General features: G+C 38.2%; 1 protein-coding gene across 4 annotated transcripts in view; it reads right to left on the bottom strand.

Moving 5' to 3' along the window:
- Positions 1-23111, bottom strand: part of DSE (dermatan sulfate epimerase) — a 66924-nt gene that overhangs the window by 23794 nt on the left and 20019 nt on the right. For 2 of the 4 annotated variants that reach the window (XM_008007257.3, XM_073022431.1), the window contains exon 2: positions 14700-15168. The exons of 1 other annotated variant lie outside the window; for it this stretch is intronic. In XM_008007257.3, coding sequence (XP_008005448.1) covers positions 14700-15115 — 416 coding nt within the window. In that variant the 5' untranslated portion in view covers positions 15116-15168. The remainder of the gene's footprint in view (positions 1-14699; positions 15169-23111) is intronic. One more of the 4 variants, XM_038000989.2, reaches the window with a different exon arrangement.

The raw sequence follows: 23111 nt of genomic DNA, 5'->3' as shown, positions 1-23111 counted from the left end.
CTTGCCTAACATTCTGAGAACATGACATGCAAAAGGGCAAAGAATTACTTGAGGAATGAAGTTTCAAAATATGAGGGACACTTTTTCACAATGGCAAAAACTGTAGTCAAATTGCCAATTTTTGCTGCCCTCATGGTGGGAAAATGTCAAATCCAAAGTGAGGTAGGCCTGGAGGACTAGCATAAGTGAAATGATATTTTGCCATCTCTTAGAGTAAGGTTAATATATTTACCCACTGTGCCTGCTTTTAATGTTTTATCAAAATTTTTCTTTGATAATTTGCTTTTTAAAGGTTTTGCTGAAATTATGCAGAGCTTCATAAAATCCAGAGGCCTTTTTAAAACAGTGAATGAACTGTGGCTGATTTTACTCTGGGTGCAGTAGGAAATAATGCTCTGCACAGTTTATTCCATTCAGCCCTGGAAACCCAACATGTAATCATTAATCACAGGCCTGTACTGTTTCTTAATGAAATAAAGATGCTTCCCAATATATTTTGAGAATAAGCATTCTAAACACTAGAATTATAGAATAAAGAGGCCATCTCAAAGAGTGGAATGGTCTCCTCAGTGGAGATATCCAAGAAAGGATATTGAGAAGGGATTCTCTGGAAAAAAATTTGTATTTATCACAATGTTAGGCAGGGCTTTCAAACTACAAATATACTGTGAAATGAATAAAATGGGTTGTAATCAGTGTATTTTTAATGGAATGAAATAGAAAATAGAGGACAAGGCATAATTTAAATGCAAGGGCTATTTCATGAAACATTTATTTATATACTTATATATGTAAAGTTGAAGTTATGTGTGCATCAGCTTGTGTGTCCACTGCACTACTATTTACAACAGCAGAAACACAGAATCAACCTAGGTGCCCATCAATGGTGGATAAAGAAAATGTGGGGCTGGGAGCGGTGGCTCACGCCTGTAATCCCAGCACTTTGGGAGGCTGAGACGGGCGGATCACGAGGTCAGGAGATCAAAACCACCCCGGCTAACACGGTGAAACCCCGTCTCTACTAAAAATACAAAAATTAGCCGGCCGCGGTGGCGGGCGCCTGTAGTCCCAGCTACTCGGGAGGCTGAGGCAGGAGAATGGCGGAAATCCGGGAGGCGGAGCTTGCAGTGAGAGGATATCGCACCACTGCACTCCAGCTTGGGCGACAGAGTGAGACTCCGTCTCAAAAAAAAAAAAAAAAAAAAAGAAAAGAACATGTGGTACATATACATTATGAAATACTAGGCAGGCATAGAAAAGAATGAAATCACATCCTTTGCAGCAACATGGAGCTAGAGGCCATTATCCTAAGCAAAGTAATGCAGAAACAGAAAACCAAATACCACAATACCGCATGTTCTCACTAGTAAGTGGGAGCTAAACATTAGGTACACATGGACATATAGGAACAAAAGAGAGTGGGGACTACTACATGGGGGAGGGAGGGAGGGGAACAAGGGTTAAGAAACTTCCAATTGAATACTACGCTTACTACCTGAGTGTCAGGATCAACTGAGCCCCAAATCGCAGCATCATGCAACATACATACTACGTAACTGCACATGTACTCACTAAATCTAAAAGATGAAATGAAAATAAATAATAAAATTAGAAAGAAAAATAAAATTAAAAACTAGGAACAAATAAACTAAAAAAGTTATGTCTGTATTGGGTTGTTTCTTACTGTAGGTCACAGTGAAAAAGTTTCAAAGCCACTGTCTTAGAGGGTAAATGTGATCCAAAATAAGCCACCCATCAGAGGCATACTGCTGGCATGGAGGGCTGCTTCAGTGGGAGGAACTGTGTTGAAATCCAGGCTGCCCGGGCACTTCCCAGCAGAGGGTAGGGAGCCAGGACTAAGACAAAATTCTCACCGTGAGATCATCAGGAAGGAACCCAGGAGACCAGAGAAGTTCAGAATGTTCAAAGTAGAGGGCAAATGGTGCTCTACGAAGGGAGCAGGCATGGAGACACTAAACCGGCTCACTCAATACAGGAAGGAAAACATAATTTGTCATGGTGTGGAAAAAAAAAAAAAAAAAAAACAAGAAAAACATCCCTTGCCCTCCAAAACAATTTTGTTTGGCTTTGAAGCCATTTATATTCAAGAGAAATAATGAAATAATGCCTGTGACAACACTCTGAACCCATAATATTTATTTTTTTTGTCCTGGGAATACAGTTTCAAAGAATATGTCTTTAAAAAGTAATTGGGCAGTAGAGTGGACAAAAGTCAATTTAGAACTTTTCTTTGTGAATCGTAAAAATTGTTCTGGGGTATAGTTATCTCCTATGTTGCCAAAAAACAGAATAAATAAATTTAAAATATGAGCCAAACTTGTGAGCTGTCTTTGATATGCCCCAGACATTAAACACATTCCCCAGTTTTAGATCTAGAGTTACTGCCATACTGAAAATAAAAGTTAACCCCAAATGCTGAATGTAATCCTATTGCCCCAACTTCTCTGACCAAGTGACAGATTATAGTAGAAAAGCAGAGGGCAAAAGACTCAAACTGGATTCAGTAATACTTTAAAATATTTCTCACATCAACAGACTCTTGGAAGAAAGTAAAACAGTAAACTTCATGTGGTTTCTAGAAATTATGATTTAGAATGGGAAGATGCTGAAGTTAATATAAAATATTAGCAGTACATACATATTTGATTTATTCTTATCTCATTTCCAATTTTTTTCTTGTAATAGTAAATTCACTGTAAATGAATCACAGATACAATAGTAAATTCACTAAAAATGGCTCACTAAGTTGTTACAAGCCCTAATAGCTATCTACACTTCATCAGGAACCTTTTTTCTTTTTCAGCTTGAGAAGCAGCAGCACGACTCACTCAAGCTGATGCCCTTCTCCCAGAGTGCAGCCTGCACAATGTTTTTTTGGCTTCAGCTCCAGAAAGTGATTTGAGGACACCCACGTCGCTTTAGTGCTGTATCAGCACCTCGACTTCTCATTCTTCCAGCTATTCTTCATTTATTTATTGTAGTAGGACAACTTGAACTAAATATGATCTTCTTTGGATTTTCTTTCTACATTTTTCTATCATCAACAGAAAGGATATATATTGTACCTGAAAGCATATTTCATATTGGATACATTTTTTTTCCTTAAGACTGAGACACATACACAACACACACACACACATACAGTCTTAAGTTACAATGTACCACTGGCAAACAGGAAGCAGCTAAAAATAAAGCTTGAGAGAGATAAATTGGACATCTCCTCTTGGGCCCAAAGGCACTTCAATTCTGTATCTCCAAATCCAAACCTTTATTAGCATTCCTCAATAGCTCCAAGTGTTAGAAGCCCACTGAGAGATCCCACCATCCCATAAAGAAAATTCTTTGTCTCCTTTGGCCCTCAAATACAATTGTCAAGTCTTATGAATGCTAATTATTTATCACTGGAACCTATCAATTATTTCCAATTCTAGGCTTTCATTTAGATAAACACAAAAGGCCTACTTGACTTTCTGGTTTCACATCGGCAATCTACTCCCACAACGAGATTCTTCCTCCCTTTTTTTTTTTTTGAGATGGAGTCTTGCTCTGTCGCCCAGGCTGGAGTGCAGTAGAGCGATCTCAGCTCACTGCAAGCTCTGCTTTCTGGGTTCACGCCATTCTCCTGCCTCAGCCTCCCCAGTAGCTGGGACTACAGGTGCCCGCCACCACGCCTGGCTAATTTTTTTGTATTTTTAGTAGAGACAGGGTTTCACTGTATTAGCCAGGATGGTCTCGATCTCCTGACCTTGTGATCAGCCTGCCTCTGCCTCCCAAAGTGCTGGGATTACAGGCGTAAGTCACCGCGCTGGCCTGCAGATTTTTTAAAAAACCTTAAAAGACTTTTAAAAAATCAGCAAGATTAAATGATGATGCCGAGAGATGCACACTTGGATGAACTATAAGGGAACACAAGGACACAACTACTGTAGGTATCATGGCATCAGGGTAGTCTTTGTGGGAAGGGAGGGAACTGGGACTGGGATGGGGCCCGTGAAGGGGCTTCGGGGAGTGACTGGCAAAATTTTATTTCTTGAACTGTGTTGTACTTACCAGGGTGTTTGCTTTAAAATACTTTATTAAGTTACACATTTTATTCATATAATATTCTACTTTTATTTTTCAATGAAAAGATTAACATACATACATAAATCTGATCACATCACTGCCCTGTTACACCTTTCAGTGGTTTCACAGTACTTGTTTAAAAAAGGTCCAATTTCCTTTAAATGGTAGACAAGGCCTGGCAGCATCTGGCTCTCTACCCGAAGCCTCAACACTTGCTGGTTTCCTCCCTACACTGAATTTTCAGTTCCTCAAAAGCACGCTGCTTTCTTTTATCTCCAGGCCTTTGCGCAGCTACTTGTGCTTGAACAGTCAAGCACGGCTCCTTTTTCCCCTTGACGTGGCTGGTTCCTATCCGTCCTTCAGGCCTCAGCAGGAAAGCCTTCCCTGATGCTCCAATGTTGGGCAAAGTACTACTATATCTTCCCACTACACACTGTACTTTCCTAGTCATAGCATTTATCCCACTACTAGTATTAATATGCTAACAGTACTAGTATTTATATCTTCCATAGACCAACAACTCTAGGCAAAACAGATACATAACATGTCTTGAAATCCTTGTATCTCCAATGCCTAATAAAATACCAAGAACAGAGTAAGTATACAATAAACTTATATAAAGTGAATATGTGCATACATTTATCGATAAGTGAAAATTGCCTTTGGCATCAATTTATAAGAACACAAAATATAAGCGAAGTAATAAAGATAACAATAATAGTTAACACATTATGCTATGTACTGTTTCATTAACCAATCCTCTATAGTATGAAGTATGTATCATATATATCCCCAAGTTACAGATGAGGAAACTGAACCACAGAGAAGCCAAGTAACATTCTCAAGGTCACACAGGTCTCAAATGTGACTGGAACACTGGCAGACTGGCTCCACAGTCCTTGCTCTACAAACTATCGCCTCCCCTTGCTTAACAGCACCACCATTCATTTCAAAGACTGAAGCAGGTAGCTTTAAAGTGAATAAAAACAAAACTCTGTTGTAGTTACCTGAGAAGGAGCACACATGGACATTACATGCGTGTAAGAAGATGAACATCAAAATTCAAGGGATCAGGGAGGAGAGAAGGCCAGGTGCAGGAGGAATACTTCAAAGACCAGGTAATCTGAGATTCTCTGCTGAGCTATGCACCAAGATGTCAAATCCTGACATTCTTCCTACTGGCCTGCAAGTAGGTCAAAGGTAAAGTGTCTCTGTGATTACAGGCTGACAGACAAACGACTGATGACAGGCGGGTCTTCGGAGTGAAAGTGAGATCAGATAAATATGAGCAGCCACAGTACACAGGGCACCAAATCAATTTCAAAGTTTACAGATCCAGGATTTCTGCTCTCAGTAAGCTTAGACGCTCAATAAAAATAAGACAGATCATTCATTCATTCATCCATCCATTCATTCAAGATAATTAATTAGTGTCTTTGTGGCAGGTATACTATATGTGGCTCCTAGAACCACCAAAAATGCTGGGGCTACCCTCACAAAGCTCACGTGCCAGTAAGGAAGACAAACAAACCAAGAATTGCAGCGCAGGCAAAACAACCTATAACAGTTTTGCATGGGTTCCTTGGAACATATGAATCACACTGGAGGGCAGGTATAGAACATGGAGTCTGGAAGGTTTCTAGAAAGAAGTTTCTTTGGAGCTGAATCTAGAAGATGTACACTCCTGGTCAGAAAACCAGGCAACCCAGTTATGACTGCAAACCAATGAATTAAATAAAAAGTAACTATAGGAATTGAGATGGATGAGGGGCTAGAGAACATGTAATGGTGGAAGAAGTTAAGGTGGATCATACTGTCTGGATAGGGTTGGAGAGAAAGGTGGAAGACAAGGTATAAATGAGTCTGGCATACTTGTAGGCAGAAAGGCCAGCTCAGGGCTGGTCTGTAAACTCATTACTGCCCAAACTCAAGGCAGAGTTGAAAATACCAGTGCCACATGGTCCACTGGACCACTGGGAAGACCACACATAAATACCTATCAGTTAAAAGCTTTAAAACAATAAAAATCACAGAATTCTAGGAAAAAAAGTAAAAAATCTCTAAGCTCTGGATGGGTGACAATAGACTGGTCTTTTTTGATTATCAAAGGTACTTTTTCCTGAAGAGCTCACTTACATTCAAAAATGACAGAATCACTAACAGCAAAATACATTCATAGAGTAGCAAGAGTGAAGAATAGAGCAAGGGGAGGGAAGAGAAAAATGACTATGGGTAAATAACGAGCATAGTAGCAGCAGTGCAGAAGCCACAGAACAAGCAGAAGTGGAAGATGGTGAATTTGTAAGAATGAGCAGACATGGCCAGGAGGTCCTAAAAGTTACAGTAATAACTATACATCAAGATACCTGCTAAGGGTATCTATGAGCCTTTGCAATGTAACAGGGACAGAGAACTTTGAAAGTCATCTGTCCACACAGTTGGCAATATCAACAAAGTGAGACAAATAAAGTAGACAGAAGAAATAGAGTGACACAAAAAGATATGTAAAAAAGTAAACCATCTTTTCCCTCCCACAAACCACTCTCTCCTCCCCATATTCTCCATCTCATTTGGGTATCAAGATGCAACCCGTCACCCAGGGCAATCATTATGCCTTCCTCTCCCTTACAATTTAAGTTTTAGTACATCTAAGAATCATTTGGGGGACTTGTTAAAAATACAGGTTCTGTGGCCTACTCCAAGAAGACACGATTCAGTGAGTCTGGGCGAAACCCAGGAATCTGTCTTTTTAAGGATACCCAATATGCTGAAAGACTCACACTTTGAGAAAGAGTGTCCTATATCTAATCAATCTCTGTGTAGATTTTTCAGTCTTACATGTCTCTTAAATTTATGCTTTCTTCTCCCCACTCTCACTGTTTTAACTGTGGTCTTCATTTCTCTCCTACACTAATATTATAAGCTTCTAACCAGTTTCTTTTTTCCTGAGTCATCCCTTCCAAGCCATCCTAAACACAAAGCTTTCTAAACCAAAGGCTTATGTGGGATAAGCAATGATCTGGCCCCGACTATGGTATCTCCTCCAGAACTAGCATGTTAACACTGGAAAGGAAAAGGAAAGATGGATGAGAGACACTGTGGTAAGCGTGGCTGAAATGTGTTCCCTTAATGGACATGGCAGAAGGAGACAAAGCAGTAAAAAAGCCATTCTTAAGATACCTAAGGTAAAAGGAACTACCTGGCTTTATAAAGGGCTGCATGAGTGTATATGTGTCATTATTACTCTCAAGTTATTATATATCTATAGAGCATTAGCAAGAAGTTAACGTCAGCAAGACCCTACATCTTAAGTGGTGTTAGGAATGAATATTTTATCCAAAAGATAAAGCCAACTTTTAAAAAGTGATTATGAAGTATCAATGAAGAATACAGACATACATGCGGCGCTTGCCAACTAACATTTTCCCTTATGATATGAGGCAAGACATGCACAAAATTCAAACATCATGCTTGCCAGATTTTTATATTAGAAAAATTTAAGACCAGATTGTAAAGACTACATGGAACTTAATATATTCATGTCGCCTTTGTTCATATGGGGTGAGGGACACTGATTTACACCCCAATTAAAGAGGGATGAGAACTCCTCTGGCCTTGAGCACAGTTCCCTCTGACAACTCTGAAAGCCTGCCCATGTTCCATTTAAAAAGGTATCAAATGACACTGAAAGGGTGGGAGGTAGGCAAGTGAATCACTCATCACAGAGATGACTTGAGGGTCATACCAATACTGAATCTTAGAGTCAATAAACAAATCCTATACAGAAAATTAACTGCAGATTTCCTTTCAATCATGTATGATTTATAACTGTCATAACATTTTTAAAGTTATTGTTAAAGAGAAGCATTATTAGAATAACTTTATCTTCACCTGCATTTGAAATAGATGGGAAAGAGTCTAAATTAGTTAAGCGCTAACAGTTTAGGTGAGCAGAACATCCTATTTAGGGTGTGATTGTGCACCACACAACTGTCCAATGGCACTCTAACCAGGCTGCTCAGCTAATCTGCACACCTGCCTATGCCTCTCCCTTGGCTCCTCTTCATCTGCTTCCTCCCACCACAGAGCACCTGACCTTGATTCCTGCCCAAGAATCCATTTGTAACAATGATGGCAATAACCTGTTTAATAAACAGCATTCAAGAAGTGAATTCTCAATGGCTGTTTCTGTAAATTTTAAAGAATCTGATCGTTGTAAAAGCCTCATAAGTTATTTTACCCTTCTATAATATTTTTAAGTCTCTGTAGCAGGATAAAAGGGAATAGCTTCCCTTACATCACAGAATGAAAAGAACAGAGAAAAAGACAGGCAGAAAGAGTGAGGGGGAAGGGTAAGAGAAAGGAAAAAACATGAATGAGAAAAAGCCAGGGGAATTAGGGGCTGGGTTTTCTGACAGCCCAGCATTTGTCTCCATGAGTCCACTTTAATGGGTTCCAGGTGCGTTCTGGGCTAAGCCGGCCAGCCTTCCTCACTGTAAGGTCATGAGAAGAAAACCTGATCTTTTTACTCACAGGGCTGTGGCTCCACATGTTGAGGCCCAGCTACATCCTCCCGGCTTTTGATTCTCAGTCTTAAATTGCAATTTTGAGAAGTAAAAAACCCGAGAAACAGCTGCAGAGAATTGCATTTGAAGCCCAGCAGGCAACGCTGAGCAAGGCAGGCACACTCCTCATTTTCATACGTACAGCAATGAAACTGGTTAATTTCAATATGCTGGAGATTTTTCTTTTTTCCTCTCTTTATATTTTATAATTATATTTTATTTTTGCAAATGCACCCTCAGATGATACCATCCAGAAGTTTGCAATCACAGGCAAGAATTTAATACTCAGTAAAAACACAATTACTTCTCTGTCCAAAAGTTCAACTTTCTTTGTTTCCCTCACCAGTTCTCCTGATTTCCTGTAGCTAACTGGCTCCAATGCAAGAGTGAAGTAATTTCTTTCCTCTGTGATTTATTTTCTGTCTGATGATAAGTAAGGAAAAATACTATAAAGAAAGAGAGAACTAATGAGTCACAACAAATAGTTTTCAAAAACACAACTCCAGAGTGACAACACAGGTAAAATGGAGTACTGTGTGCCAAGAAACTTAGCAAGAATAAAGTTATATATTCGTACCTATTTCTGTGCAATAATAACAAACTTTTTAGTAAAACTATGTGCCAGGCACATAATGCTACAAGCTTTATATGCATTACTTCATTCAATCCTTGGGATGACCTTGTGTGGGAGGAATAATCCATATTTTACAGACGAAGAACCAAGTTTACAGAGTGTAAGGAACCTGTCAAAGGACATGTGGCTAACACAATGGCAGAGCCAAGATGCAAGGACAGATCCAAAGGCCACTGGGGCAGATCTGTTCCTCAGGGTTTACAAATTAAGACAAGGAGCCGCAAAAAGCCTGCTGCTTGGAAATGCATGCTGGATAATTCTATGTTATCAACCAGGGCTTGAACAGTAAGTGCTCTCAGTTACAATCCTATCCTAAATCTCTTTTAAATGCATTCATCTTCCCATATTATTAAGTGAAACATGGTAAACTTAACTGCACCTTTCTTAAGTGATTCAGGATCTGTAGTGTTTTCCAATAATTATTTGAGTACATTTTGTTTGTTTTGTTTTTAGCTCTGGAAAATCACTAAGAACTTGCTGAGGAGTGTAATGTTAAGCTCATAGCAACCCATCTACCAAGAGCTTGGCTAAGACAATGTATAGGGATGCTGCCTGGTGGACATGCAGCCATTTCATTTTTCTACACATGCAAAATCTACCAAAGGATTAGGCTAGATAAGGAAAACAGTGGCCTGGGCTAACCCATATATCCATCCTTTTCACCACCCCCACTCCCTCCCTGATCAAGGTTTTAGTAAACTTTGCTTTGGAGATCCTCTATCGAGGGATACACACATGAGCAAAAGAGGCATGGTCCCACTCTCAGGTCAGTCTGGTGTGAAGAAATAACACTGTGCAATTCATCATACATGCACTGCAAGGATGAGAAGGCTGTGAGAGTTCTTCATAAAAGCCCTATGGGAAACTTCCTTCTGATCCTCGGGCCAAGAGTAGTCAGTTCTACAGAGTAACTGATCCCATGGTCACTGTAAACTTCAAAACTGACTAAGCTTACTTTCTTTGCTGCTAAAACCAACCAACCAACCAACAAACAAAACCTCTCAGTGTCCACTTGTGGCCCACTCATGGTGCATTTCAGATGCCTTTTAGCAATTGTCACATTCCTTGTCTAGTCAATGTCTCCAGTCTTTCCCCCCTCTTTTCTTTCTCAGCTACTTCTAATTTGAAGCATAGTATTTTATGCTTCCTTAACCTTCTAGGGGAAAAGTTATAGTAGAAATTAGTTATGAAAATTTTAGAAAAGTAGAATAATATGTGCTGACCCCCCAAAATCCTGAAAACTGATTTTTTAAAAATCCATTTTAAATCTCTACTAAGCATTGTTTTTATTATTTTCCTACCTTATCATTTAGGCTCTTGAGAAAAGAAAAACTGATGGATGATTTTCAGTTATTTAAAGTTCTGCTGGTTTTTTTTTTCCAACTATCTAAGGATTGAATGCAGAAAGCAACCATTAATAATGAGGATAGCCCCCTATGCCAATTGGCATATACAGAACTTGTATGTTTTATACCTAGGTGATAGTATGAGAACATATTTCCATTGTTTCCAGCCCTAGATTTATGATCTTAGTTCATTAAAGCTTTCTAAAAGTAGTGCATGTTAAGTTCTAATAAAGCTTTTATGTAACACAGAGCCAACTGCAACTTAAATTCTAGCTTTCATTTGGAAGGCAAGATTTATAGAGGGAAAAAGACTTAAAAGGGTAAAAACAAAGACATTATTGGTGATATCTTTGGCATTGTAATTTTTTAATTAATAATATTTTGCCATTATATATTGGATTAAAATAATATATTTTTATATTTTATTTTTAAAACTAAGTTCAGCACAAGCTTAAATTACTCTGTTACTTTTACAGTAATGAAGAATGTGTGTTCCCTAGCAAAAGGGAGAGAAACGGGGGAGGGCTTCTGAGAGAGGATGCAAGCACCTCTGAAAAAGCAGATACAGCACATAGATTAGTCTCATCATTCTGCGGTGCGCAATCATCTGGATACTCAGAGACACACACAATTAAAATGCATGCTGTTATTTTTCAACCACCAGTATCATTATAAATCTATGAGATTCCTGTTCTACTTTGTAGGATATTAGATGGACAGAGTACAATTGAATATTTTCCATTTAACCTTTCTTCTTCAGGATGCTTAAGTGAATCTATAGATGTGAACTTTAACCTCTTTATTTACTAGATATTCAAATAAAATGAACCCCATTAATAAATCTGTATGCACGTATATCTCATAGGTACTTCTTTTTAATACCAGACAAATGACATATCATTGTTACTTTCCCCTAAACCTTCCTCATTGGTGTTAACATTAGATTCTTGTATACATTTTAAAAAGGGCCCAGGGGAGCATCAATGAAAGTTTTAATGGAACAAAGCCAAGGGGAAAATTTTATGAGTTAAACAGATGTTCTAGTTTTGAGAGCAATTAAGATTAGTAAAATCCCAAATGAATACTATTTCCTTGGAGCGTACATATACCACATTACAAACCAAACAGGGTCTAAGTACTAGGTAGATAAAATAACAGCATCAATAATTACCATTATTGTCATTATTCTCATTTACTGAGGGCTTACCATGTGACAAGAACTGTGCTAAGTACTTTACATTGATTATTACACTTAATCCTCCTAGCAACCCTATAAAGTAGATAGGGTTGTTACTGCCACATTATACATCAGGACACTAATGCTCACGCAAATTAAGAAAATTAATCTGAAAAGCTAATTAATTAAGAGAATTAACACAGCTGAAGAGTGAGGGAGCTGGGATTCAAAGGCAGTGTGACTCCAGAGTTGGTGCTTTTCTGCCACACTAGAGTGCAGCATGATACAAACGTTTAAGTCATGAATGAAAACTAAGGAAACTCCTTAGAGTGTGGAAATGATCCACACACTCAATTCTGAGCAGAGAAAATACTCCTAGCTTAGGCTTTAAGAACCCAATGTTTGCAACCTTTGCTCTAGGTAATTATAAAATTACTGGGCTATTTCTTCATCTTTGAATCCCCAGCACCCTAGCACAGTGCCTGATACACAGTAGATGCTCAATAAATGTTTGTTGATCAAATGAATCAGTGAATGAACATAATTTAGTAACTGGCTTTCAAAAGAGTAGAAATGCCCTTCAAAGAAAATGGCAAATGCATTCAGCCTGACAAAGCTATTGTAGAAATTTTTTTTTTTTTTTTACTTTCATAATATTAATTATTGATCTCTTCTGTAAATAACAGCTAGTTTTTGGGTTTTTTTCTGAAATCAAATATAGGTGAACTACATCCTAAGATAATGACAACACTCATTGTATACTTCTTGGTACGTAGTGAGGACATGATTTAATGGAGCAATTAAAACAGAGGTAGTTGAACTATAAAATCACTAAACATTGTTTTAAATTATTACAACACATAATTGTGCTCAACCACAAATCTAAATGAAAGTTTAAAAGTCTAAGGGTTGGGTGTGGTAGTTTTTAAGAAGTTAAAATTTCTGTGAAGTCATTAAACAACACAACTTAATAATAGTACCTGCCAAAACAAAATGCTCAAGTAGCTCAACTTTCTAATTCAAGATCACTTTTGGGACTAGAAACCAGATGTAAGCGTAAATTCTCAAGATTTTACCTTGAAGGTCAAGAGAAAGAAGTCAACTGTTCAGCTCTATTAAGTCAAAAATTGTCTTTTAGTTTACTAGATAATGGCCTAGAGTTATACCTATTTCTATCAATATTGCCATGAATAAAGTGCTAGACTCCTAATAAATTTCTATACACTTCCAGGGATCAATAAATCTGGACTTGTGGAAATTATGTAAAAATTAAATATTTCTTTTAAGTTATTTATTTCTCTTATCATAGAAGGAGTCTCATCCTAATGGCAGCATTCATTCATTGGTATTTATATACTTGAATATTTTACATTATAATGAGAAAATTATACTAGTCTTGTACAATTCTCATAATGTTACTGTACTGTGCTAAACAATCTCCATCAAAAATAGTATTTCACCATCCATTACTTTCTTGTGAGATTAAATACATGGTTCTCCATAGGCACTATCTCTGGAATATTTACATTGATTTCTTAATTTCCAAAATCCACTTATCTAAAACAAAAAGGACTTTAAAGAGAAAGTACCCTTCTAGATGACAAAGATTTCTTTCTAAATAATGTCAATATGGTTGCCATTTTAAACTAAGTAATTGAACAAATCAATTAGTGGGTTACTGTAGCATTTGATAATATAATCTGGTAATTCAAATATCAGAAAAGTTTTCATACATCTTTTCTTTCTTGGTGTCAAGAACAGAATAAGATCAGTTAATGTAAGTCAAAGTCAGAAACAACTACATACATGGCTAAGCTTTGAAATAAATCAAATAAAAAATTCTTTTCAACCTACAATATTGTAAACTTCAAAATGACTACATACACTTAGCAATAGGCCTAAAATATCAGCTCTGATATGGATCTAATGCCAACTCTTGCATAATACTTTTCATTACAAAATTCCAGAAATTTATCGGAAAGCTTGCAAACCACCATCCTTCACCCTTGTGATATGTTAAGATGTAATTCATTATAGCATTAGGTGCATTCACAGATTTTTCTAAGCATTTAAAATAAGCTCTCTCTAGTCCTATGACAAGAGGCAGCTTACATAATTTTTTAAAAAATATTTCATAGAATCTATAAATTCTTTTATTGCAACTGAACCATAAATATATAATTAAAAACTGCATGAGTAAAAACATCTGTAGAATCCCTTGTTTAATCAACTCATCACATATCTGTTTGGAAGCATATGAAGCATTAATTATAAATTAATAAAATAAAATTAAGCTAATCAAAAAGACAGGAATTTGTTCTCAAATCTTAAACTTCTGAAACTAAATTATTACATAATTAGAATTCCTCACACAATTACACAATAATGTTGGTTTTCCTACAGGTCTCAGAAATCTGCTGGTTATTGGAGGGGATGTGTTTATAAATTGCCAGTCAGTCCCATCCCATTCACCTTTAGTTCCTTACGATCATAAAATGCAAGTAAGTCTTAATTACTAGAAATGTCTTGCTGAAAAAAGTTTTAACCACTCGGGGTCAATCAAACCTAACACCAGATGATAGTAATATATGCATGTTGAATACGGAGGAAAGAATTCTCAGCAATCAAAATGATACTCTTTAATCAATTCCGCAAATTAGTTTTTCTTTAGATTAGGCTGCATCTAAATATTTTCCCTCTAACTTTAAACATGGAAGTTACTACATCTTTTGAAACTAAGGGCCATTCATAAGACTGGCAACACAAATAACACCTCCCCCAACACACATACACAAAGAGGTATATGAAGATCTGGCCTCTGAGATTTCATATGGATTTGTTTCTTTCTAATGCAGAGTTACTACAGTAAGAAGAAAAAGACAAAAATCTACCAACTAGGCTGCGCTGCCATCCTCTCCATGTAGTCTTTGGCCATGTCTCGGGCTTCAATGTTCTCAGGATACAGCACACAAAACATTGCCAAGGCACCTAAGTTGTTTCCATAAATTTCATTCCAGCGGGCACTGTAGTCCTTGGGATCCCAGGGAGGGAGGTATTCCAAGGGGCTGGACAGCATTGTGTGCACAGCCTCCGTGAGGCGGGCTGCAATGTGCTCGTGCGAGCTGGCAGCCCTGAGCTGCAGCTCCGCCACTTCTGCCCTGGAGAAGTACAGCATGGGATGGCTGTCATAGTTGGCATTGGTGAAGGGAATCATGACTTCTGGGTTCTCGTCGGTGATGTAGGCTGACACAAAGCAAAGCAAATATATGAAAAACACACTGGGAGCCCCCCGTGTGTGAGTCCTCATCGTGGCATCAGATCTCCAAATCTCCGAGGCAACCAAACCATCTTCGAAAGATCCTACACGAGATAAAAATGAAAAAAGCGTCTATCAGCCAAGGGAACATGGCACAGGTGTGTAAACATATGAGAGGTAGAAACTGTATTTGAAAATAAAGCTTATGAATTTAGATTTTTAAAAATACAACAAAAAAATGTAATTAGGAAGAAAATAACTAAAACAAGTTCTGATTTTATAGAGTTAAACATACTACATCAGAATTGTGTTCATTATGGAAAACACAATTTTGGACTTAGGGAAAATGTATAATATTTGTTCAAGTAAGGAAAAAATTATTCTTGGTATTCTTCTCACATAGTATCACACAAAAAAAATTAGACTGTATTTTTTAGACATTAATACATAAACCACAATAACCAAAAGCTGGTAATGAACAATCATCTGGGAATCTGAGTAGACGTTACAAAAAACCAGAATATCCTGTATTTCTTACTGCAGCCTCTTTCACTGTAACTTATCTCCTTTTCCTAACATTTCTGAACCAGGGATTAGGATCAATACATCTGTAAAACTGTAAGCAGACAAGATATTATGAATAAGGTTAAATATCCTCTTTATGTGAGCAGAAGGTAGAAAGAGAGAAGACAAAGGCCATGTAACCATCTACCAAGCCCCTGTATTTCCTCAGCTGACATCAGCAAGCACGTATTAAAGACCAAACACAGCGCCACTGGGACCAGCAACTGACATGCCTTCATTCAGAGAATAAAATCCCAGAATTAAAAGGCTGAAATTACATGGGTGCATTTTCCCCTTATTATCTGAAACTACTGTCTCCTTTTTCATTTGGCATATGGGATTTTGGTGTCATTCAATAAGTGAGAAATGTAAACAAAGTTCACATATTTTCTTAACTACTTGATTTTTCTTCAAGGCCCCTTTTTTCAGTGGCAGATTTGTGCACTGGTTAAAAGAACGTCTTTCAAATGTAGAAACACTAAAAAAAAAAAAAAAAAAAAAAAAAAAATTCCCCAAAACCTCAGCCTAGTCGATGTCCCACATCTGGGATAAAGCAGGCAGAAAATCCCCCAGAGGAAAGTCAGGGAATTCTTAAAATTCTTAAGAGGGGAAAGGTTATAGAAAGCAGACCAGAAAAAGACAGTTTTATGTAAATAATGAACAGTGGTTTTCAATTATTAAAGGGAGAAACTGATGGTGGAAAATCAACCTCCCAAGCTGAACACAAACTGTTTTTCCAAGGAAAAACTGCCTCATCATATTCAGAAGGAGAAAAACTAATAATTTAACAGATACGGAAGATCAATCTACATTTTCAACTTGCTGTGTGTGTTTCCATGAAAAAGGCAATGAGGCATCATTTGAGGGTGCTACCTTATTCTGGAGTTTTTCATATTTCTACATATGTGTGTAACTCAATGGCAGTGGTTTTGTAAAACGTTTTACATTTATTTCAAGAGCAGAACTATTGATGAGTAAAAAATTAATACAGCCATACTAAATAAAACATATGAAACAGAAATAACTCTTGGACTCTGCCAGTATTATGTCTAGCACCCAAAGTCTCAAGGCGGCTGGCAGGCTGGATCCTTCAAGGTCAGAGACCCAGCCAAAAGAAATAGTCCTCTGTGGTTATGCCTGAGGAGGGGTGTGGTCTCTGGCAGCACAGAGAAATGGTTGGGTCTGAGGTAATGCTCAGTCCCCCCAGGGGCTTATTCCTTGCTCCATTTAGAGAACAATATACCGGACAGGCACGGTGGCTCATGTCTGTAATCCCAGGACTTTGGGAGGCGGAGGCGGGCAGATCACTTGAGGTCAGGAGTTGAAGACCATGCTGGCCAACATGGCGAAACCCCGTCTCTACTAAAAATACAAAAATTAGCTGGGCGTGGGTGGGGGGTGCCTGTAATCCCAGCTACAGTGGAGGTTGATGCAGGAATCACTTGAACCCGGGAGGCGGAGGTTGCAGTGAGCGGAGATCCGCCACTGCACTCCAGGCTGGGTGACAGAGCGAAACTCTATCTCAAAAAAAAAAAAAAAAAAGAGAATAATATACTGCTAACGACTAAAAAAAAAAAATCCTGTATATATTAAGTCCCTAAAAGTCTAAGTCTGAATGCTTTCATCAATGCAGTCAGCACTGTGGGGGTTTTAGACACTTTCTCCTTTAATTGAACCCCCCCACACACACCCAACATACATGCAATGAAAGATCCCTCAACTACTGGCTTTTGAATGTGTGGGAGCTCAGGTGGATAGGGGAGTGGCTCCGGCTATGAGCATATGGGTAAGTAGGTATTAATATATGGAAACTAGAAATTTTCCATCTCACATTCTGTACAAACTTCCTCAAACGTGGGTAAGGTTAATTCATCATGTTCTTTCTCCTCCCCTGTGCAACCACACTCCCACCCAGGCACAGAATCACTGTATATTCAGGACTGCTCCAAAGAGTCCCTCACACTGCAGGGCCTACATGCCTAACTCAGCAAAACTCACAATATGACCCCTGCCACTTCTGCCACAGTGCTTCCAGTTACGTAGGATATGCCTGAATATATTTAAACCAGAAAAGCTGATCCTGAAGCATAGAACCTCATTAAGATGTTGTTTTGGGAAGGATGCCATCTCAACATGCCAACTGTTATTGAAGGTTCTGTAGCTATTACTTCGAACTCGTGCAAGGGAGTCAGAGCAGCAAAGTTGTGCATTACTGTACATTTAAAATATTAATTTCGGTCAGAATACCACGTTAGCCAATGCAGAACCCACAGAGATTCTGCAGAACAATCATCTGTGAAGACTGAGGAGAAAGAATGCTGGCATTCTCAATATCACAAATGGTGTACGACCTTCCCCATGCCCCACTCAGTGTGCCCAGCCCCTAATGCTCTCCCAGCTATTAAGGCTTTTGTTGATTCACCCAAAGAGTTGATCTCTCCTGTATCTGACACATACGTATATCACACTGGACTATTTCGGTTGTTTACATGCAATGCCTCACAGAAGGTGGGAACCTTCTTCCTCTATGTATCATGGAGCTTAGCACTGAATCTGGCATTTAAAAGGCAGCATGCTGGCTGCGCTGAACTAAACCCCTGGACTTAGGAGTTGGTAGAGCAGACCTCATCACTAAAATAAGCATGGAGAAACTTTGTTCCCCCTTATTTAAAGCCAAGGCAAGTTTAGAACTTTCCAGAAAAAAAAGTCCCTCTAGGAAACTAATGGGAGAAAACATGTATGAAGCCTAGAAACTTATGTAGTCTAAAAACTATCCACTAGTTTAAAAAGAAAAGAAATTAAACCTAACTAAACTCTAACCCAAACTTGTTTTAGGCTGGTAACCTAAAAGAGGAAGTAATACCCATCCATCAATTTAAATCTGTCTAGAAAATTTCACTGAAAAATCTCTATTTCCAGTCATCGAGTTTTCTCTTTGACCTTCCATTCTAGACATTGTGTGTGCTCACTGTACAAAGCGCCAAAATTAAATGAAAGGAGTATTTCAAGATAATTTTAGGTGGACCAAAAATGGAGAGGCTTTATGTTAATTTTATGTACTTATTTTAATGTACATTATGAAAAACTATACCACATCAAACCTGAGATTTCAACAGATATGCAAAACTCCTGTTTAAAATATATTTATATTTAAAAGTTAAAAAAAAGCAAATGAATATGGCAAAAATTATTGAAGGTGGTACCCAAATAACTATAGTTTGAGAAATGCCAAAAATGCTTACTGAAACAAAGGGCCTTAAAGGCTAATGAGTTTACAGAGATGATCAGCCTCAACTCTCCCACTTTCAACACTATGAAACAAACACAAACACAAACACAAACACACACACTATCTTGAAATGTGCCTTCTGTCCTGGAGAAATAAGTCTGAACTTTGAGATGTTTGTGGATGATCTCTCAAGCTATTCACCCTCTATTTCATTGTGTTTCAGAGACAGCAGAGCACTTCCAGCCCCTTTAAATCTTTAAGTTTCACTCGGCCCAGTTCAAGGGCATAGCATTTTCAACATGGCAAAATTACCAGCGACTCTCAGCAGCTGATGCTACTAATAAGTAGCTTATCTACAATTCAATTCTCAGGCTGTTTCTGAATGATTCTATTGAGCATCATGTCCCCTGAAATTCTCTTTCTCCTCTTCTAACTCTATAACTTTCATGATCCACCTTTTCTTCCCATTCATTTGTCTTATGTTACACAACTTGGATGTAAAACACTCCTAAATCTGTGAGGTAGGAGGATCAGTTGAGGTCAGGAGTTTGAGACCAGCCTGGTCAACATAGTGAGACTCCATATCCACAAAAATAAAATAAAATAAAAAAATTAGCCAGATGTGGTGGTGTGTGCCTGTAGTTCCAGCTACTCGGGAGGCTGAAGCAGGAGGATTGCTTGAGCCCAGGAGTTCGAGGCTGCAGTGAGCTATAATTGTGCCACTGCACTTCAGCCTGGGTGACACAGTGAGACCTTGTCTTTAAGAAAAAAAAATCACGCTGTTACTGCTATAATTCAGTTAGCAATTTGATCATCTCTCTGCCTATATATATTCAGCAGTCCAAGTTTAGCATTACGTGTAGGCCAAGCCACATGAATTATGAATTATAATTACCTTAAGCAGATCTTCGTAAACCAACAATAGGCCCCAAATTATTTTGCTTTAATTCTGGTTCCAATAATCCACTGCAGCTATTATGATTCAGCAGTCACACAGAAAAACTTTGTTTCTGTGATCCTAAATGCTTTTCACATATTTGATCTTTTACTCTTCAATAACTTAATAGAGCAAAATAGTATTATTTGTTCCACAATAAATTTCAGAGAAAGAACTAGAATTTGCACCTCCTAAATCCTAAGCCAAGATTCTTTCCTTTAACCAAACTAATTTGTGAGAATGTTCAATAACATTAAAAGTTCCATTTTTTTTTTTTGCCATCTTTACACAAAGAAAGCACAGAAGAGTATGCTGAGAAGAAAAAACTGAACACTAAACTAGTACATCGAGTTTCAAAAAAGATGTGGGTTTCAAATGATCTGGGACTGTTTATAGAATGAAACAAATGGTAGTACAAAAGTTCTTTCAATTCCACAGGTTTTAGAAAACAGAGAAATTATAAGGATGGAAGAAAGAAATCACCCTGTAGAAAGTAAAACATGCTCCAAATCAAGAGGGATTAAAAACTCCTTTTATAATATGTGCCAAATCTGAGGAACACAACATAATGATTAACAGTATGGGGCATGGAGTTGGGCAGACAAGAGCATAAATCTCAACTCTGCTGCCTCCCAGCTTTGATCAACTGACATCCACTCTCTAAACCTCCCTTCTGTCATCCATAAAATGAAATATGCTTCATGGGGTGATCAGATATGTGTGATGCACTTAGCCTAGAACCTGACATGAAGAGCTCAATAATATTTATAAAAAGGAAGATGTTTCAGACCTGCAAGATTATATTAACCTATTGATAAAATATTTTATTTGAAAGAAACTAAATCTTCACACTTTACAGGCAAAATGTAAGAACCACAGATGTTAACTGACTAGGGCCCGATCATACTGCTTATTAGAGACTTAGCTGAAATTGGAACACAATGCTTCTGACTCTTCAACACATCACTCATAGTAAGCTCATCACTCACAGGAAAGGAAAGTATATGACCCTTTAAATTTTTCAAGTATTTGTTAGAGGTTTTGCCCCAAAGAAAATAATAATAGATTAAATGAGCTATTATCTAAATTTTCTTCCCAAGGTCAGTAATTTAATTCTTCATATACAAAAGTCGACCACTTCTTACTATATTCTGTCAAGAGAAAGGCCTGCCGATCTAACAGTGGCTGGGAAACACAGTCTCTGGCTGGAAAGCTGTTTCTTAGTAACACATTTATATTATGGAAGGAGTACATGAAAATTTAGGGGACACCTGCTGCCACTGCAAGGCGGATGGGTTAACCTCAGTCCAGGATCTGTTCCTGGCTCCATCACTGCCATTAGTATCTCAGTTGATCATCCTGGAGATGAGATGCTACTTAATGTTAAGCTTCCCCACCTCTCACATATGTAAAACCAGAATGTCAGCATATTCGTTTACCATCAAGCAGATTGGGAAATATTTTCTGGCTTCACAGGAAACCAACACAGGAAGTGAATTATTAGATAATTGCCTGGTGAACAAGCAAAGAATCAGAACAAAGGCGATGGGAAAGGCCCTGAGCTTGGGGCAAGTCGACCAGTTAAGATCACTACCATAACTTCATTTGAAGGAGGCTGCTGAAATTGCCAGCAGCTGTCACAGATGTCCTTGGGATATCATTAAAGACAAAATTTTAAAAACTGAATTGTAATCATATTTAGAAAACAAGAGTGAAATGTACATCCCCTATAACTCCTGCCACCACACCTGCCAAGCTCAGCCTAAAAGCAGCTGCTCCAGTTTGCTCAACTTAATGAATGGGCCTTATAGTTAGTTACATGATTAGGAATAACCCCCACACTAGAACCAGTGTGCCCATATCCATGGCAGGATTGAACAGGCAGACCCGACAAATGAATGTTCCTGATGTTGCACCCTCTCCCGTGGAAAACAGGCAGACGCTGCCGAGGTTAGGCACTGTGACTCGCTTGCTCATGCTTCCATTTAAGTCCAAGTTCCCTCCTCCTTCAGGCCTCCAGTGAAGTTTTAGGGAATCCCTGATTGCCTGAGAACATTAGGATATACTAGACAGGGCTGCATTGCCTTCTCTGATCCATTTTAGGATTTAATTCTCAGAGAAACTTATTTCCAAGTGCCTTGGGAAACATCTTGCTGTGGTCTCACATACTACTTCACTGTTGCCACATATTTTAACTATAGTAATAAAATGCATATATTTTAAAAGGTCTCCTTTTCTATTTCAGTTTTATTAAATGCGTAACTAAAATAATTTTTTGAAGAATGTTTCCTCAATACCAAAATAAAATCTTACATGTCCTTGGTAAATTTCTGTAGTGAAATAAATCTAACCTTATTCTTAAATATGTCAAATCCTAAGAAAACCTATGGCTTTGGTACTGCACAATCATTCCCTAAAATTATACTCCCTGATGTGTAAAGCCTGTGGAATCAGACAAAAAGGAAAAAATCTTAAAACCGAGAGCTCTGTTTTTTTTTTTTTTTTGATATGGAGTCTCGCTCTGTCGCCTAGGCTGGAGTGCAGCGGAGCAATCTCAGCTCATGGCAAGCTCCGCCTCCCGGGTTCAGGCCATTCTCTTGCCTCAGCCTCCTGAGTAGCTGGGACTACAGGCGCCCGCCACCATGCCCAGCTAATTTTTTGTATTTTTAGTAGAGATGGGGTTTCACTGTGTTAGCCAGGATGGTCTTGATCTCCTGACCTCGTGATCCACCCGCCTCAGCCTCCCCAAGTGCTGGGATTACAGGCGTGAGCCACCGCGCCCGGCCAAAACCGAAAGCTCTTAATCAAAATCAAGAATACTTTTGCTCCCTAAAAGGTAATGTCCAAACAAAAACCCACAATATGAAATGATAGTATATGGACCCTCCAAGAATTTGCACACGCTGCTGAAGGACTAATTAGAAACCTGAGGCCACACAGCAAAACCACACCATGTATAATAATGATGTTCATTGCCTTCAAATACAACATCAAAAAAAACTTTAGGTCAGGCTTTTATTAACTTCAGCTCTGTACAGTCAAGGAACATTTCTATCATTGTCCCCTGAAAGGTTTTCATGAAGATACTACATTTTTTCATTAATGTGAAGTCCACTTTGTTATACCAGTGGATGATAACTGTATAACTTCCTTATATTAGAATAATTCATGTAAAATATGTTTAAAATGCTCACAAACATTTTCTGATTCAAGTCTGAAGGCTTCTCCTCCATCCACCAGAGACCACCTGAGTGAGAAATGTAGTGGCTATCAAACTAAATTCATAATTTAGTGGTAGAGGTTAGCCTGGTGCATGT

The sequence above is a fragment of the Chlorocebus sabaeus genome, chromosome 13, assembly GCF_047675955.1.
Source record: "Chlorocebus sabaeus isolate Y175 chromosome 13, mChlSab1.0.hap1, whole genome shotgun sequence".
Lineage (NCBI taxonomy): Eukaryota > Metazoa > Chordata > Mammalia > Primates > Cercopithecidae > Chlorocebus > Chlorocebus sabaeus.
Note: the sequence above shows the minus strand (reverse complement) of the source record. Positions and strands in the feature narration are given on the sequence as shown.